General features: G+C 34.2%; 1 protein-coding gene across 18 annotated transcripts in view; it reads left to right on the forward strand.

Moving 5' to 3' along the window:
* Nucleotides 1-13,097, forward strand: part of LOC136028702 (kinesin light chain-like) — a 96,878-nt gene that overhangs the window by 41,282 nt on the left and 42,499 nt on the right. For 15 of the 18 annotated variants that reach the window (XR_010617859.1, XM_065706540.1, XM_065706551.1 and 12 more), the window contains exons 4-6: nucleotides 3,188-3,290; nucleotides 7,697-7,928; nucleotides 9,818-10,076. Coding sequence is in view for 17 of the 18 variants with exons in the window: in XM_065706540.1 (XP_065562612.1) it covers nucleotides 3,188-3,290; nucleotides 7,697-7,928; nucleotides 9,818-10,076 (594 nt within the window). In the remaining variant the exon portion in view is untranslated. The remainder of the gene's footprint in view (nucleotides 1-3,187; nucleotides 3,291-7,696; nucleotides 7,929-9,817; nucleotides 10,077-13,097) is intronic. The other 3 variants (XM_065706553.1, XM_065706538.1, XM_065706554.1) reach the window with 1 other exon arrangement.

The following is a 13,097-nucleotide window of genomic DNA, read 5'->3' on the forward strand; positions in this document are numbered from 1 at the left end:
CAAAAAAGTTGATTTCCATTGGATTTTCAGACTAAGATGCTCAGCCACTATCGACAAGAGCCATTTGTTTTAACAAAAAAAAAACAGTCTGTCGCAGTAGTAAATACTCTGTTCGCTATATATTACGGAATGCTGGAGATTAAGTGCCCAACTGGAGAAACGCATTCTAGCCTTTGACTTGTGCCTTGGAAGTGTACAGAACATGTCGTGACAGGAAAAGGTCACCAACCTTGAAATTCACCGGTGAACTGGTCAACCGCCAGTCGATCCAGAGGATCGATATCAAAAACAGTTTATGAGTAGCGCCTGAGGGAAGGTGCAAAAGAGGTCGACCAAAACATGCCCTACGACGCTAGTACGATCGGGACTTGAGAAATAGTTTCCAGCAGTCTTTGATGTCGGCTAGTGGCTCACTGACGACATCTACTTTGCGTAAATAAGAAAATAGATACTAATCGTGTAGAAATTGTAAATTCACAAAAACTGTTACTGCCACTACTAACATCTCACTGCAGCACCAAGCCGCCTGAGACCGACAGAGCTACGCACGCTCGTCCTCAGTTCCAATCATTGAAAGCCTCCCTGTTTAGACCCTCCCATGAAGTTCCAGTTTTGCTTAAATCATTCCTTACGGTCTCCTCGCTTCTGATCTGGGTACGACCTACTTTTCGATTGGCTCTTGATGGTTGGCTGAAAAGGGCCACCTTTGAAAATCCACCTTTGAAAATAATGTCATCTTTCACCTTAGAACATGTCTCAGCCATCTCAACCTTTCTCTCATTCTAGCCCAAGAAAGCGGATAGAACCATATTTTCTTACAGCTTTGTTTGAAGTACGTTCAGTCAGACGGGTACCCAAAACAATCTGTAGATAACTTCTTTAAACATCTTATAAATCCTCCTCCACCTTCTGGAGTGCCCACGTTTCAGAAATATATTGGACTGTAGCTTTCAATATTCTAATTATATGGTAGTATTGTATATTCTAATTATATATCTAGTATTTTTTATTTTGTCAATAAATCAAGTCAAGTCAAACTGACTTAATGACTTACTGATCACTTGATCAATCATCTCATTACCCAACATCAACTCTTCATCTTCACTTAATTCCCTGTCTAAACGACTTAGTGTTTTTAACCAAGACTTAGTATCCATTGGTAAACACTAATTTGAAGTCAAAATCATGCTTTTACGTGCTGGTAAATGATACGTTACCACATAACACATAATTGGGTAATATAGGATATAAAACATTATATGGACAAATATGGTATATACCTGTCCAATATACGTTCTATTTCAATTTAACATTGTTAAGTTGAAATATATAATTATATAATTAAGATTATATTATTAAAATTTAATATATAATTAAGATTAACATTGCTTCGCAGATTGCACAATTGTTATTTTCCAAGAAAGATATACAAATGGAAAATGTCTCTAATTTATGTCGTGATCCTGAGGTTATTAACCGTAAAAGTGCATGGATAAGATTTATAATAAGATAAAAAAGTCACAGAAAAGCACTTTGACATTGGTTTCTTATCAAAAAGCACTTTTTCAAAACCTAACACATAATTTGTCACTTGATTTTAGTAAAAGTATTGGGTGGTTAAGCTCCACATAGTTTTACACACTTATATATCCTAATCTCTGTTTATTCATTGATTAGTAAAATAATATTATTTGTGATAAATTTAGAGAAGTGCATTGACCCTTTAAACCTTCGTTATATACAGGGATGTCCGCAAACTACATTATAAAACCTATTTTTTCATATTTTCAATGTATTTTTGGGCCGTTTTTTTTTATCTCTGGTAATAATTACATATTTTTATATTACCCTTCTGTTGACATTGCTACATTACCTATTATTATATTACCTATATCTTTTATTTATATTACCCTTTTGCTGATACCCTTCTTTGAAAAAAGCTGCCCTAAGGCTAGTTTGGATGCAACTATGCTAGATTTTGACTTTAAATTACTGTTTACCAATGGATACTAAGGCTAAATTTTGAATGCATTTATTTTGTATCCACAGTATAGACTCAACCTCACTGTCACTGGCAAACTGTGAAAAAACGGAAGTTTTTTCACGAATCTAACTCAACGTAACCTAATCACTTTAGTAAAGCGCAACTTAAAGCGATTACGTATAGTAAACGTAACCTAAGCGATGGGATGGCTCCGTCCATAGTTGTCAATTCTGCTGGTATGACAAAAGACAACTTTATCTAAAACATCTAGCAAATCCTCCTTCGTCATTAGAAGTGCCTCCGTTTCAGAACCATGCTTGATCACTCTTATCATTGTAGCTTCAAGTATTCTAGTATTGGTTCGAAGACTTATCTGAAGACTTAACGAGACTTATTTGCTGCATCTTTGTACTTCAAAGAAAGTTGTCAGTTGGTGAAACTAAAACTAATTCTTGTTTTTTATAATAGACAGTTCAAGTTAATAGCTATTCACTTCATAAATATGACATAAACCCTACCGGTTTTCGAAGGTTGTTTCTCGTCCTATGTTTTCATCAGACTTTTCCTGTAACTTCTATATGAGATAAGATAATCTTATATGAATTCTATATAGAATTCTAAATTCTATAATAGAATTCTATAATTCTAAATTCTATATAAAAAATTGTATTGTAGAATTCTATATGAATTCTATAATTCTACATATAGAATGATAATTCTATATGAGATAAGATTTTTTTTTTTTCAAAAGCCTATCACAAGCTCTAAGAGCCGAATTCGCTTTATATGTCACGTAAAGATAACAAAATTTCAAATTAGTTCATTAAGTCAACTTAACACACTGAACACGTTACATTAAGTCAACGGGTTATGAGCATATATCTTCTACTAGACGGACAAGGCACGGCATACTAATCAACAAAAGTTGCCTTTCCATATAGGGTGTTTTTTCACAATTAAAAAAAAAGTTTGGAAGAATAGGAAGATAAGTCAGCAAACCATGCAAATCAAAATTAAAAAAAAGAAAAAAGATTCTGAACCTGATGATGACAGGCACAGGTCCTGTCGAAATTATCGTTTGGAAGATTCAATCACGTGACACCCCTAGCTCAGTAAGCTTATTACCATCTATCATCATTACGTTTTTAGAATGTTTACAATTTTTTTTACCATCATACCGTTTTATCATTTTACCAATTTTAGAATGAAGAATCCCAAAATGATGTATCTAATAAGGAGAAAAATGACGATCCCACTGTTGATCTATTTCCAGATGAAGATAAGTTTGACGAAAATAGAAAAATGGGTAAGCGGATTTCCTTTTCTGCCCTCTATTCAAAATCTCGTCGTATGTTCGCAACATGGCCTGAAAAATCTTGACTTGTCATATGTCATAGATTTTTCTTGGTAAACTCGTTGATTATAGTTAAAAAGCTATAGCCCAAACTTCTGAAAATAATGCCCAAGCTATAGAATTGCCATAGGATTTTCATTGAAAAAAAAGAATTGTCTCTTCCTCCCTAGATTTAAAAAAAAAAAATTTCAAAGACTGTTGTAACGTACGAAAAGTACGAGGAGCATTTTTCGAAAATTATTATTACCTCTTGCAAGAGCTTGAAAGAATGCAATAAAGGATAGTATCGAATAGCGACGAAAACCACACTGCCTTTCCATCATAAATACAAACAACAGGTAGAAACAGCCCAAAATTCTTGTCTTAAGACAATGGAACCCTTATCCTAAATGAATATTTCGACTTTATATCCAAGCAAAATTAATGAAAAAACATTTTAAAAAAAGTTACATTAAAACACGACCATTAAGACCAAAATCTTTTTAAAACAGTCCTAGCATCCTTACTTCAGGGAAGTTCAATCAGGACATGTACATCGAATGAGGTGAAAAAAGGCAATTAATTCGAAGAAAATAAAAACAGTTAAAAACAAGCTTACAATTCCTTCAAGCTTTCACCTCACTTGATGTACCAGTCCTGATTGAACTTCCCTCAAGTAAGGATGCTAAGACTGTTTTGAAAGGATTTTAGTTTTAATGGTCGTGTTTTAATGTGTGTTTCTTTTATATTTTTTCACGGCCCTTGGATATAGGGTCTAAATATTCATTTAGGATAAAGATTCCACTATCTTAAAAAAAAAGAGTTCCCTGTTATTTCTACTTGTTGTTTTTATTTATGATAGTCTTGATATTAATAATGCATCAAGTCACTCGATAACAAAGAAATATTACGTGGCTTAAACTGAAGACTGAGAGCCAGAAAGAGGTAAAAATGTAAAGAGGTAAAGAAAGAGGTAATAAAAAAAAGGTATTAATTGTCACAAATGCAGCATCAGTGCACATTTCCGGCTGTGGAGAAGGAAACACTATAAATGTTTGAAATAATTTAAAAATCCTCTAATACTTATAAATATAGATATGTCAAAAATTTATTAAAACACATTTATTGCAAAAATATGTTATAAAAAGTAGGGGAATGAAACTGTTCTCCACTGAAATGTGAACATTTGTAGTAAATGTGCACATGCGTGGAATCTGACAAAAGAAATGTTGGACCTTTGTTGGTAAAATTAAGAAAGTAGTTGGGATCCGAAAAAGATCATTTTGGTATATCTTTCTGCCAAGAATGCGTACCAGACAATAAGAGGTGAAAGGCTTGATGTTTGATTATGGTCAGGTATCTAGGGACTATCAGAGTTTTAGTTAAATGTTTATATAAGAAAGGCTGTTTAAGTGAATTTGGTATTTTTGAGGCGTTAACTTGATTGGAGGTAGGTTGCTTAACATGACTAAAAAAAAATTAAACTAAAAGGCACTTTTGATTACTTTATAGTTAGAAAAAAACCGTTTGATTTTTAGGAAATGGGAGATTTTAGAAGGGTTTTAGCTATGAAGATGAATGCAGTGAACATACATGAAGCTAATGTTTTGTAATTATTACAAGCCCTTGTATAAAGATAATTATGTTAGAAGTTGGAGTTGTCAAATTATGATTCTGAAATGTGGGAGCTTTGAAACATTGAGGACGATAGGCTAGATTTTTTCCAGAGGAATTTCCAATTGATAGATTTAAGGGTACTTATGTATTGTAGCGACCCCACTCAAGAAGTGAAGTTAGGTTAACCCTAATAATATATACCTAAATATGATGAAAATATAGTACCTTAATAACAAAATTATGGAAACTACGACAAAGAATTGTGGAAAGCAGGCCACCCAGAACGCGTTATTTGAAATACCTAACCAAAATACCAACTATATATATTAAATATTTAATTAAAGTATACCTATATAGCAGTTCATATCACTGTGCCTAAGCTAATTGTCTCCGAAGGCAGACAGAAAAACCGGTTTTACACAAACAGATCAGATCAAACCTGTTGAGTGGGGTCACTATAATACATTAGTACCGATTTCGGTAGTCGTTGGAGTGACCAAGTATTATAGAGTATGTTTTGATAAAAACGAGCCCCATCTCCTTTTCTAGGGATGTAATGAAAAAGAAAAATGTATCAATGGTTAAGCTGCGTTTTTGGAACGACCGGCTACTATAAATATTTTTTTGGCAATTGACCCGAAGGGAAGTCTAAAATGGGCGGAAAAATTGATCAGAAAAACAATTAAGGAAGTATGAACTTTACAGAAGGGGGTAAAAAGCTGGTGAATAACGCACAACGAGTGACAAAAGTTGGGCGGAGGTGAATTTGTACTGCTGTGTTAGTTTCAAGGGGTTTGGTGCTGCGACATCTTAACAGTTACAGTTGTAATATCCAAAAGCAAAGTAAAACTGACCAATACAGTATGCGGACAGGGTTTTACAGGGTTTGTATCAATCGATTGTGTGTCGTCTTTCTTAGACAAATAAAAGATTATTTTGGTTATTTTATAGTGAAAAAAACAGTTTGATTTTAGGAAAGGGGGAGATATAGAGGGGTTTTAGTTATAAAGGTGAATGCAGTGAACATACATAAAACAAATACTTTGTAGTTAGTATAAGCTACGATGAATTGGCATCACCTACGACGATATACAGGGTGGGCCAAAAGTCACTGACCCAGTTCAATTTTAAATAGCTTTTTTTATTCTAACAGTTATATGCATAACATTTTAGTATCATAAAGTCAAGGCGATGGAAAATGATTTTCTATCACGTACTTATACCAGGGATATCACGGATCTGAAAAAATAAGAATTTAAGAAATAAAAAAGATATTGAAAAATAAAAAGGGTCAGCGACCTTTGGCCCACCATGTATAAGAAACTTTTCCGGTCTTTCTCGGTGAGGAACAAAGAGAGCATATTCATTCATGGAATAAAAAAAAAAAAAAAAAAAAAAAAAAAAAAAAAAAAAAAAAAAAAAAAAAAAAAAAAAAAAAAAAAAAAAAAAAAAAAAAAAAAAAATGAATATTAATGCAAGTGCTAGCACCCAAATTTACTGTTGAGCTAAAAATAAGGACCATACAAGGAAGAGAATTTTAGGGAAAACACAGTCTTAATAAGGTGAAAACAGAAACGATGCGAATAGGGTTTGGCAATTGCTTTGTACATGGTAAACTTATTTCAGAAGTATCCAAATTTACACGTCAACATTACAAAACGATAAATACTGATAAAATGATAACCCGTAGAAATATAATTAGTTAAATTCTTGTCGATGAGGTTGCCAAAGACTCTCCTCTCAGTAATATTCGTTGAAAAATATTTAGGTAGAGGCAACCCATTTTTAGGGAGGGAAATGACGGCTTTGCTTTCTCTTCAACTATGTTTTTTTTTCTTAGGGAGAGGGAGGGGGTGCATGAGCTATGCCTTTCACTCTTTCTATAAATTTTGTAATAATATCATTTGAAAACCTGAAATATATACAAGACTGTATCCAGGGAGGGTAAGAGGGTTTAAATTATTATGATTATATGTATATGATTATAATTATCATAATTAAAATGCATCTGTAAGTGTAGTATGGGAGAATACACGGTTTATTATCCGTGATATATATATTGCTATGTAATTATAACCTATTGGTCACAACTGCTGCAGCGGTCTACTTGCATCCATTGCTAGTAGTGTGCAGTATTTATCTGCTGAATATCTAATTAAAAGATTATCTTAGTTTAAAAGAGTATGTGATGAGTACATTATTTATAGACCATCTACAGTTATCATTGGATTTCTTTGGTTATATTCAAGGGTGTCCAGGTAGATCAAATGTTTTAAAATGTACAGATATCAGATATTTGCAGATTCCGGTTATGTTCAAAGTTTTACAGATGGAAAAGCTCTCTTCAAATACATAGATGGCATACATTTGTAGATTTGCTTATTATTATACCATCTACAGCTATCCTGGATTTCTTTAGTTTTATTCAAGGGTGTCCAAGTAGAAACGTTGTCTTTAAATGTACAGAGGGGATACTTTAGTTGATTTTATTATCGAAATACAGACATGTTACAGATTTCTAGATTTGCCACTTCTGTTGGCTGGAAATCAACGGAATAAATAGTTCCTTTTAACCGACCTAATTCCAAGGAAAAACCAAAGTGAGCACTGTAACGTTTGATAATTGTTACATAATGTGTCTTTTCTGGGTTATACCCTTAGCTTTATACACGTATGGGGTCCTAGAGGTTTGATGTACTCTTTTGGACAATCATCAGCTGATTATTGCATTTTCTATTTCTTAACACATTCTCTTCTTTGAGGAATGTCACAAGTGCAGGCTCAATTTGCTATGGTACAACAAGCAAACGCAGGCTATGAAATTCCTGCTCGTCTGAGAACACTTCACAATCTAGTCATTCAATATGCCTCACAAGGCCGTTACGAAGTGGCTGTTCCACTCTGTAAACAAGCACTTGAAGATCTGGAAAAAACGTCTGGACACGATCACCCAGATGTGGCGACCATGCTGAATATTTTAGCTCTGGTTTATAGGCAAGTTTATTTTTTAATTGCTTTACGTATTTTCTTTACCCTTTTATCCTTTCTTTACTCTTTTATCCTTTCTTTATCTTTTCAGCTTGTTAAGATAATTGCTAAATAAGTTGTCGAGTTGGTAAATCTATTAATTCCATCGAAGAGGAAACGAGTTCGTTTGAAAAGGATAAAAGAGATTATGCATACACCATGTGCGCCATCTCTTTGTAAAAGTTCCAAATATTTTTCAAGCGTTATCTCCTCTCTTTTTTCAACATTTTCTACCTTTCTCATAAAGAGTCAATGTTGGAAAGGGGGGGGGGGGAGGCTGGGAAGCTTTTTTTATATTGTCATTGGAAATAAATACCTTAGGCTAATTTCAGCTCAATCTGGCTACAGGAAGCTACAACATTTCTACCTTTCTGTTAAAGAACTGGTGGTGGGGAAGAGCTATGGGAAAGGTCTGAATGATCTTTTCATGTGCAGAGATTTAAAATCAATGCTTTTTCATAATTTACCTCCGTCGGACTACGAAAATTGGGTGAAATGTTGAATTAAATTTAATGCGTGCAGAACCACGAAAAAGGTGGTTCAATCCTTCTGTCTAGAGCTATAATGAGAGAAAGTTTGAGATGGTTAGGACCCGTTCCGCAGATGAAGGATGACAGATTGCCAAAGATCGTCCTTGGTGGTCAACCTTCTGGGACCAAACAAAAAAATCAGGCCATCCCATTGTAGGGGTGGGATGGGATGTAAGGTTAGTTTTAAGGGAAATGGTAACTTCGATGTTGGGTGTAAAGAGGGAGGCTTTGAATAGACAGGGATGGAGGACGAACTTGCTTAGCTGCGTTGGTCTTAGGTGACTTAGTGCCGCAGTGAGCTGTTAGTAGTATTAGTTGTAGTAGTATTATTGTCTCCCTGATCAAGATAGACGAATATTAAGGACTAGATCTCCCCTCCACTCAAAAATATTTTCATATTATTATATTTAATTCCATTTAACTATAATGCATCTTGCTGTCAGATGAGGTGTGCTGTGTCTTGACTTTTGAACATAGTGGTGATGAACTAGTAAAGATCAATCGCTTTTCGAACTATGTTTAATTTGAAGTAGGGTTTTGGGAAAAAATTTTGAAAACTCATTTTCAAGCTAATTTAAAACTTATGACTTCGAATATGTTGAAATTTGTTTTTATAAAAATATGTGCACGATTAGTTTTCTTGATTTTGCAACAAGATCGTGAGTACATCACTCAAGTTTACTACCTCTAATCTTCGCATATTAGTGCCTTACAGAGAGAATATTTATTGACAAAAAATAGAAAAAGTTAAACGAAAATTTGTCAATAAGCATTACGGTTGGTGTGGCCAGCAGTGGTTGTATGTAAGAAAATTAAAAATTGAATTGAATTAAAAATGGAATAGTTGTGGGCAAGTCAAGTCGTGGCCAATTGTAGAAAAAGCCAACACAGATAGTCCAATTAAGTGGGCATTAAGTCATGGCTGTTGAGCACTTTTCAAAGTGCTACGAATATATACATAGAAAAGTTTTTTAGATGAAAAAGATAAAGGTCATTCACCTATATACAAGGATTTGTATAGCAAAATGTAATTTGTAGTTATTTTTAATAGTAAGAGTGATCAGACTAAAGCGGTTGATCGTCAACAGTAGTAGTATTCTTAGTAGTAGTAGTCGCAGTTGTAGTATTTGTAGTAGTGGTAGTCGTAGTAGAAGTAGTCCTACCAGTCGTAGTAGTAGTATTCGTCATAATAGTAACCATGTAGTGTATTTTATTTAGTTCAACATCCCCTTAACGTTTTAACTTAATACCCCAAGCTGTTCCTGAGATATTGCTGATATGCGAGATACTGCTCAAATTCCTTGATTAAAATTTTTGATTTTCTAGAGATCAGAATAAATACAAAGAAGCTGCTAACCTGTTGAACGATGCTCTGCAGATTCGAGAAAAAACTCTTGGTGAAAATCATCCAGCTGTAGCTGCAACTTTAAACAATTTAGCTGTCCTATACGGAAAACGTGGGAAATATAAAGAGGCTGAGCCTTTATGCAAACGGGCTCTGGAAATTCGTGAGAAAGTACTTGGAAAAGACCATCCAGATGTAGCGAAGCAGCTGAATAATTTAGCTCTACTTTGCCAAAACCAGGTATTTAACTTTGATTATTTATCACTATTTTTGCACACGAATGTAACTTCAGAGGGTAACCATCATTGTATTGTGTGTTAGGGCTCCTCAAATTTTTATTTTTAAGGATGGGGTGTTTCCTGATAGACCTTTGGAAGGAAGGAGGAATAAACCCTTTATCCGGGTAGAATTACCCAATTGCGAAAAATTCAGACTGTTGGTTAGTTATGCCTGTCGTGAGTACGTCTCCCTTGAAGAGTGGTAACCCCAAGGGAAATGGAACATGGTGCTGTTGGATTAGCATCTGGTGGCTTTGTGCTTTGATAAGTGGTGTATATGCTGCATATTACAGCACATTGTGGTTGAATACTAATAGTATATCTCGCTATGAGGGGATTTGGTATCAAGAACCTTTCTGTGGGAAAATCCAGGGTGAAGCATGTTAAAATTCAGTTGGGACTGAGAGTGCACTTTTTTTCTGAAATGAGCCCCTTCCACCTCTTCTCATTTCTCTTTTCATTTCTTACTCCCCTTGCAGAAATGTAAGCAGCATTGTCCTAGGGAAGAGTCCAACTGTAGTTAAGTCTATTTTTCTTTTTATTGCAGTAAGTTAGCTAACAATCATATACTTTCTGTATGATTGTTCACATCTTAAGGTGTGGGTTTCTATCCCCTAATTGTCCTTTCAGAAGTCTTCCTGTCACCCTCCTCTTTCATATTGCCTGAACAGTGTACACGTGTAATTTCCTTTTGACTCTTCTCAGACTAAAACTTTTGCTTGTGCTATTTTATAACATTTTTCTAAATTTGTTGTGTAGTTCGTTCCCTTCCAATATGATGGTCACGTGATCTTTGGCTTCCTCCAGAGATATTATAGCTGCCTTAATTAGTTTAATTTTCCATCCTTTCTAAAAACACTAAATAATAGCCTTCAGTTTAAAGTTTATCCGTTCTTAAAACTGGAGTCAGGTAGTTCCAAGGTTGCCAGTAGCAGGATTTGACAGAACTCTAAAAGCTGCCAAATCTGCCGACAAATTTTAAAATATACCAACAAATGTCAGTAGGCCATGAAACCTTCCAAGTAGCATTGCTACTGTGCTACCACACTTTTTCCACGGGGGGCTGGAGTTTTCCATTACCATATAAAGGTTAAATAAAAAAGCTCGTTATCCAGTTTCTGGTGCCTGACCAAAATTGGTTGTAAGTAAATAATGTTGGTTGTGATCGGTTCGTTGGTATGTGATTGCGTTGATGCTATGTTTGTATTTATCTTTTGAAAATATGGTTTTGTTTCTGGTGTCTGACCAAAATTGGTTGTAAGTAAATAATGTTGGTTGTGATCGGTTCGTTGGTATGTGATTGCGTTGATGCTATGTTTGTATTTATCTTTTGAAAATATGGTTTTGTTTCTGGTTCCAGTTTCTTGTGTCTGACCAAAATTGGTTTTAAGTAAATGATGTTGGTTGTGATCGGTTCGTTGGTATGTGATTGCGTTGATGCTATGTTTGCATTTATCTTTTGAAAATATGGTTTTGTTTCTGGTTCCAGTTTCTGGTGTCTGACCAAAATTGGTTGTAAGTAAATAATGTTGGTTGTGATCGGTTCGTTGGTATGTGATTGCGTTGATGCTTTGTTTGTATTTATCTTTTGAAAATATGGTTTTGTTTCTGGTTCCAGTTTCTGGTGTCTGACCAAAATTGGTTGTAAGTAAATAATGTTGGTTGTGATCGGTTCGTTGGTATGTGATTGCGTTGATGCTATGTTTGTATTTATCTTTTGAAAATATGGTTTTGCCTCTCTGAAAAGTCCTCTCCTCTGGCTAAAGAGTTGAAGTCATTTAAACTTGCCTAGAACTATTCTTTTTTTTTTACTTTTAAAAGTCCTTTCCGACAGTTTTGAAAAAAATGACCTTATATGAAATGAAGTATATTCATAAAACTAATTTCAGAAATAGTAGCCACAATTGAAATATTATGACCAATTGGAGTTTTCAGCATAAAATCAATGTCTTAAAAGTTGATTTACACCATTTCATTGATTAATAAACAAGAAATTAGTAATAATTACTCAACATTGTTAGATTAGTACTTTATTATTATTAATTGATAAATTGTTTGATAAGCTTGACAGAATTCAGTGTACGCCACCACAGATTACTAAATAGACCAAATTTCAAAATTTTATTAAACAATACTAGTTGTCATTAATTGATATAAACACTATTAGTATTTCTTTTTTCAAAACCTTATATAATTCTTAGTACATTACGAGATTTCACGTTGCCAACTGAAGAATAGTGTTCATGTTCGTCTATGTTTAGTTCTAGACACGGGAAGATCAGCGTTGAAATTGCTCTCCCTGCCAGTAACATTGTCTTTAAAATAGGAAAAAGTGATCCGTGTGTGGCCTAATAAAAATGTACGACTGCTAATCCATTTTAGATGGGTATTCAAAGTTTTTTTTTTTAATTTAAAGAGTTTCGATAAAACATTTATTAATCATTACCACAACGCAAAAAGCGTTCGCTTGTCGCATACACCTCGAAATTAGTGTAGTGTTGTCACTCAGGCGGGCGTCGTCTTCAGTCAGAATCTCCGCTTCCGAGCATCTTCTTTTTTCATCTCTTTTTGAATGGACTTGGCGCCAGTCTAAGCTTTCTAATCTGTTATTTTACCAGTTTACCACTTAAGCATTAATTACCAGTTAACCCTGTGGAACGACAGGCATCAAAAGGAAAAAACTGATTTATGAACAGTTTTTTTTTAAACCCCCCCCCCCTCCAAACATTTTTTTTGTCACGTTTCTAACCACCACCACCCCCCTCCCCAAACAAAAAAAAAATGCCCCCGAAAGATTCAACTCGATGCTTCAGCCGTAAGAAAAAATAAGGTGTATACCTAAACTATAATTTCAGGAATACTCAATTTGCGCCAAGAAAAGACCCGCTTCCTCATGCTAATCAAATTCTTTATCCATTAATTTTTAACAGTCTAATTATTTTTTTTTTTTTTTTTTTTTTTTTTTTTTTTTTTTTTTTTTTTT

The sequence above is a fragment of the Artemia franciscana genome, chromosome 7 (assembly GCF_032884065.1).
Source record: "Artemia franciscana chromosome 7, ASM3288406v1, whole genome shotgun sequence".
Lineage (NCBI taxonomy): Eukaryota > Metazoa > Arthropoda > Branchiopoda > Anostraca > Artemiidae > Artemia > Artemia franciscana.